The sequence below is a fragment of the Antennarius striatus genome, chromosome 6 (genome assembly GCF_040054535.1).
Source record: "Antennarius striatus isolate MH-2024 chromosome 6, ASM4005453v1, whole genome shotgun sequence".
NCBI lineage: Eukaryota > Metazoa > Chordata > Actinopteri > Lophiiformes > Antennariidae > Antennarius > Antennarius striatus.
Window position 1 is genome coordinate 9,467,123 of NC_090781.1, and position 6,656 is coordinate 9,473,778.

Genomic DNA, 6,656 nt, shown 5'->3' on the forward strand with positions numbered 1-6,656 from the left:
AAACGGGGAGACATAATGATCGGAGGAATCTTCCCTATTTTCAACAAAGAAATAAGCAGTACATCTGGATTTGAGACTAAGCCACTCGGAATAAATTGTGCAGGGTAAGTTTGAATCCCTATTTTTTTCTATTTCAGATAACCTAGTCTATAATTTTCTTTCAAATATGCAACTCAATTTGAATTGCTCAGCTGCAACTTCGTAATGTTTCAAACTATTTCGTTCAATATAAAACATTTTTTTTAGATTTGACCTGCGAGCTTTCCGATGGACCCAAGTGATGATATTTGCAGTTGAGGAAATTAATAAAGATCCCATACTCCTTCCAAAAGTATCACTTGGGTATAGGATTCTTAATTCTTGTGCTTCTCCGAAAAAAACTTTACGCGCTGCGTTAAGCCTTGCAAGTGGACCAGAGGAAACAGAGGTAACTTGCCCTCCCCCAATATCAGCCCTCATAGCAGAGTCAGGATCATCACAGTCTTTGGCTGTGGCTGAAGCTCTTGGCCCAATTCAACTTCCAATAGTAAGGATATTGATTTGATTTTCTCATAAGTAAAGATTTTTCATTGTTAAATTGTTATTTGATATTTTCTGTGATTGATACAAATGGAATCAGACTGGTTTTGCTTTAATTCTTCAAGGTAAGTTACTTCTCAACATGTGCCTGCCTCAGTGACAAAAATAAATATCCAACATTTTTTCGAACAATTCCAAGTGACTACTTTCAGGCTAAAGCTTTGGCAGCACTAGTCAGTCATTTTGGCTGGCAGTGGATTGGTGCCATACAGTCAGACAATGACTATGGACGAAATGGGATGTTGGCTTTTACTGAAGAGGTTAAAAAGCTTGGTGTTTGTGTGGCATTTGTTGGGACAGTTCTACGCACATACTCTATGGATAAAATACTGGATGTTGTGAACATGATCAAAAAGTCAACTGTCAAAGTAATCCTTGCTTTTGCTCCAGAAGGTGACTTTTACCCTTTGATGCTAGAGATTGTGAAACAGAATATTACAGGAATCCAGTGGATTGCCAGTGAGGCCTGGATAACAGCAGCCCGACCATCCACACCTGAAATCTATCAAGCTTTTGGTGGAGCATTAGGATTTGTCATGCAAAGCATGGCTATTCCAAATCTCAAGCCATTTCTGACAGGCATTAGCCCATATACTGATCCAAACGCAGCCTTTGTGAAAGATTTCTGGGAGATTATGGCTGGCTGTCGACCAGTTTTACCTAAGAAAGAGACCCATGTTGAGGCAACAAATGAAACATGCACTGGCAATGAAACTCTAAAGAATTCCCAACATGTGTTCTTCAATGTTACTGAGCTCAGAGTGTCTTATAGTGTATATAAAGCAGTTTATGCCATTGCACACGCCCTCCATCAACTTGTATTCTGTCAACAAGCTGGAGAAAAAGATGTGAGCCCATGTTTGAATTTATCACAAATTCAGCCGAGAGAGGTGAGATGAAGTGCAGATAATCTCCAACTGTCTGCAAAGCTACAGTGAATATATCTTTACAGAAGTTATCATGTACATGTGAAGCAAATAATAAAAAATAATCTGTTCCACTTTTCAGGTCACTGATCATCTAAGAAGGGTGAATTTTACAAATCAATTCAGAGATAAAGTTTTTTTTGATGTCAATGGTGACCCCCCTGCTTCTTATGCTGTCATCAATTGGCAACTGGTAAATGGGCAGGTGCAACACGTCACACTTGGTCAGTTTGTCTCTGATGATGTGGGTGATTATAAGCTCAGCATCCAGGAAGGAGAAATTGTATGGAGGATAGGTAAACAGGTAACCAGGAAGACTTGTTTTTTACATTATTATATAGTTTAAAGCTCACATTCTGTGACAGCTTAACTCTTCATCAAATGTGTTTTCTCAGGCCCCCGCATCAGTGTGTTCTAATGCTTGTCCAGTAGGAACCAGAAAAGCTCAAGTTAAGGGGAAACCAACATGCTGTTTTGATTGTATTGTCTGTACTGATGGGACTGTAGCCAACTCAACAGGTATCAAAAGCACAGACACAAAAGTAAACCTACACAAACATACCCAATTAGATGTCAATTTTTTAAATTACTTTTTCATATTTAAAGTATGTTTACTTACAATGCTCCATATAGAATGTCATTTATTTACATTTTTTGTTTATTATATTACCTGTATAAAATTTTTATATAAATAACTAGAACCAATACAGTCACAGACTGCAACATACCGCGACACCCCTGAATTCAAAATTTTACCCTGACCTACTTGCATAGGTCAAAGATCAAAGCTAGTTCTCTGACCTACTGTCATTGATCAAAGCACTAGCTTTGATCTATGGTCTTACTCACACTCGCCTTCTCCCTCGTCTTTCTATCTTATCCGGTCCCTGAGTATACGAAATACATTTGACCTTGACCTAGTTTTCTCAAGGTCAAGGTTATCATCTAATTTTTATCCTCTTTGCCGCCTGAGTAATGTGCTTTTTGTTTCATCTTTCTACCTCCAACGGTTGCGAAGGTATTTGGTGGACATACAAACGGATGAACGAACACACAAACAAACACACAAACACTGACAAGTACATTACATCATCGCTTTGAAGTGGGATGTAAAAGCTCCAGACTCAAAATTTATTTTTTGTGTTTATGATTTGCAGGATCTGCAGACTGCACACCCTGTCTGCTGGAATACTGGTCCAATGAGAGGAAAACTGAATGCATTCCTAAGAAAATTGAATTCCTGAGTTATAATGAGCCCATGGGAATAGTTATCACAGTTGTATCCCTGTTTGGGGCCTCCTTGTCACTCACTGCAATGATGCTATTTATCCACTACAAAGAAACTCCTGTTGTAAAGGCCAGCAATTCTGAGCTGAGCTCTTACTTACTATTTTCTCTTTTTTTGTGTTTTCTCTGTCCGTTTACTTTTCTTGGCAGACCCACAATTTGGACATGCATGCTGCGTCACACCGCTTTTGGTGTGACATTTGCACTTTGTATTTCTTGTGTATTGGGAAAAACTATTGTTGTTGTTACAGCATTCAAAGCCACATTTCCTCGGAACAAATTTGTAAGGAAGTTTGGTCCTGCACAACAAAGGATTATAGTTTTGTCTTGTACTTTGATTCAGGTAATAATATGTGTGCTATGGCTGAAGTTGAAACCACCTTTCCCTGATATGGTTTTCAAATACAGCAATAAGAAGATTGTTTTAGAATGTAACACTGGGTCTGATGCTGCTTTTTATGCAGTACTGTGTTATATAGGGATCCTTGCAGTAATATGTTTGATCTTGGCATTTCTTGCAAGAAAGTTGCCAGATAACTTTAATGATGCCAAATGCATTACATTCAGCATGTTCATATTCTGTGCTGTCTGGATAACCTTTATCCCTGCGTATATTAGCTCTCCTGGAAAATTCACTGTAGCAGCAGAAATCTTTGCAATTTTGTCCTCAGCATTTGGATTGCTGCTTAGCATTTTTGCCCAGAAGTGTTATGTAATATTGGTCAAGCCAGAAAACAATACAAAGACACATATCATGGGGAAAACTGTGAAAGAGTTCAAAATGACAACCTCATGGTAGTTTGAACCCCATAACAACTACTCAATCATGGAAACTGACCCACTATTATCTTCTGATTTTTTTACAAGGTTCGGGGCTAAAAAAGTTTTGCTCAGCAAAAACATTGGTGAGAGTTAATACAATAGAAGATATGTATTATAATATTTGGTTGGAAGTGATAGCTTCTTCTGATGGTCTTATTAAGGCAATTTGTTCTTTGAAAGATTGTGTTTCAATTTTTATTCTTTTGTATTATCATATCAGTGAATGAAATATTTTTGAAACAATAATGCAGGTAACTTTAAAAAATAAAGGAGTGGGAGCTAACAGTAATAGTTCTTTGTGCTCATTTTCAAGTTTGTTATTTATTTTATTTTCTGCGCTTTATTTTTGCTTTGTCAATTTCGCATCTATTTTATGTACAAAGCAATTGTTTAGTGAAAATTGGGAGACTTTACAGAATTGGCATATTTTGAATAAACATTAGTAAACAAACAGACAGACATCTACTATACTGCAGTTGTAACATAAGAATACATACAGGTCTTAGAGGAGCAAAATAATTATTTGACGAATCTGTCTGAAATTAATTAATTACTCTTCAGAAATTCAGATCAAATCAATGAAATATACTTCATTAATCCCTAAACAAATTGGAATAATGTATACAAGAAATGTAGATGTCTCAACATTGCCACCAACCCACTGTCTACAAAACATGCCCCAACAGTCATTACCTCAATGTTGACTGAGAAGCAACCACTCTAATATGCAGCATATTCTGATCATTACAGCATAAATATAAAAAAAAAGGAGCATACCATCAGTTCCTACATGTGCAGAGTATTTGCTTGGTGACTCTGGTTCTGGAGACCATGGCTTAAAATTTTCTACACCAAAATCAATCTGGTTGTTTTAATCTGCCCTTCCTTGAGTGGTCACCTTATCATGGTGGAGGGGTTTGTGTGTCCCAATGATCCTAGGAGCTAAGTTGTCTGGGGCTTTCTGCCCCTGGTAGGGTCACCCATGGCAAACAGGTCCTAGGTGAGGGACCAGACAAAGTACTGCTCAAAGACCCCATATGATGATGAAAAACATTGACACACATTTTCCCTTGCCCGGATGTGGGTCACCGGGGCCCCCCTCTGGAGCCAGGCCTGGAGGTGGGGCTCGAAGGCGAGCGCCTGGTGGCCGGGCCTGCACCCATGGGGCCCGGTCGGGCGCAGCCCGAAAGGACAACTTGGGTCCCTCTTCCCATGGGCTCACCACCTGTGGGAGGTGCCATAGGGGTCGGGTGCATTGTGAGCTGGGCGGTGGCCGAAGGCAGGGACCTTGGCGATCCGATCCCCGGCTACAGAAGCTGGTTCTTGGGACGTGGAATGTCACCTCTCTGGCAGGGAAGGAGCCTGAGCTGGTGTGTGAGGTTGAGAAGTTCCGACTAGATATAGTCGGGCTCACCTCCACACACAGCTTGGGCTCTGGTACCAGTCCTCTCCAGAGGGGTTGGACTCTCTTCCACTCTGGAGTTGCCCATGGTGAGAGACGCCGAGCAGGTGTGGGTATACTTATAGCCCCCCGGCTTGGCGCCTATACATTGGGGTTCACCCCCGTGGACGAGAGGGTAGCCTCCCTCTGCCTTCGGGTGGGGGGCCGGGTCCTGACTGTTGTTTGTGCGTATGCACCAAACAGCAGTTCAGAGTACCCACCCTTTTTGGAGTCCTTGGAGGGGGTGCTGGAGAGCGCTCCCACTGGGGACTCCATCGTTCTGCTGGGGGACTTTAATGCTCATGTGGGCAATGACAGTGAGACCTGGAAGGGTGTGATTGGGAGGAACGCCCCCCCCGATCAGAACCCGAGTGGTGTTCAGTTATTGGACTTCTGTGCTTGTCACGGACTGTCCATAACGAACACCATGTTCAGACATAAGGGTGTCCATATGTGCACTTGGCACCAGGACACCCTAGGCAGCAGTTCGATGATCGACTTTGTGGTCGTGTCATCGGACTTGCGGCCGCATGTCTTGGACACTCGGGTGAAGAGAGGGGCGGAGCTGTCAACCGATCACCACCTGGTGGTGTGTTGGCTCCGATGGTGGGGGAAGATGCCGGTCCGACCTGGCAGACCCAAACGTATTGTGAGGGTCTGCTGGGAACGCCTGGCGGAATCCCCTGTCAGAAGGAGTTTCAACTCCCATCTCCGGCAGAACTTCACTCACGTTCCGGGGGAGGCGGGGGACATTGAGTCTGAGTGGACCATGTTCCGCGCCTCCATTGTCGAGGCGGCCAACCGCAGCTGCGGCCGTAAGGTGGTCGGTGCCTGTCGTGGCGGCAACCCCAGAACCCGTTGGTGGACATCAGCGGTAAGGGATGCCGTCAAGCTGAAGAAGGAGTCCTATCGGGCCTTTTTGGCCTGTGGGACTCCTGAAGCAGCTGATAGGTACCGGCAGGCCAAGCGGAATGCGGCTTTGGTGGTTGCTGAGGCAAAAACCCGGGCGTGGGAGGAGTTCGGTGAGGCCTTGGAGGACGACTTCAAGACGGCTTCGAAGAAATTCTGGTCCACCATCAGGCGTCTCGGGAGGGGGAAGCAGTGCAGCATCCACACTGTATATAGTGGGGATGGGGAGCTGCTGACCTCAACTCGGGACGTTGTGACTCGGTGGGGAGAATACTTCGAAGACCTCCTCAATCCCGCAGACACGCCTTCCCATGAGGAAGCAGAGTCTGGGTTCTCTGAGGCGGGCTCTCCTATCTCTGGGGTTGAGGTCACCGAGGTAGTTAAAAAGCTCCTTGGTGGCAGGGCCCCGGGGGTGGATGAGATCCGCCCGGAGTTCCTAAAGGCTCTGGATGTTGTGGGGCTGTCCTGGTTGACACGCCTCTGCAACATCGCGTGGACTTCGGGGACAGTGCCTCTGGATTGGCAGACTGGGGTGGTGGTCCCCCTTTTTAAGAAGGGGGACAGGAGGGTGTGCTCCAACTACAGGGAAATCACACTCCTCACCCTCCCTGGTAAGGTCTATTCAGGGGTTCTGGAGAGGAGGGTCCGTCGGGAAGTTGAATCTCGGATTCAGGAGGAGCAGTGTGGTTTTC

General features: G+C 44.2%; 1 protein-coding gene across 1 annotated transcript; it reads left to right on the plus strand.

Annotated features, from left to right (window-relative positions):
• Window positions 1-3,591, plus strand: LOC137596806 (extracellular calcium-sensing receptor-like). The gene is made up of 6 exons (XM_068317561.1): window positions 1-104; window positions 247-526; window positions 645-1,469; window positions 1,588-1,809; window positions 1,901-2,024; window positions 2,663-3,591. The coding sequence occupies exons 1-6, from the start codon at window positions 16-18 to the stop codon at window positions 3,589-3,591; spliced, it is 2,469 nt and encodes an 822-aa protein (XP_068173662.1). The 5' UTR covers window positions 1-15.
• Window positions 3,592-6,656: the final 3,065 nt, after the last annotated feature.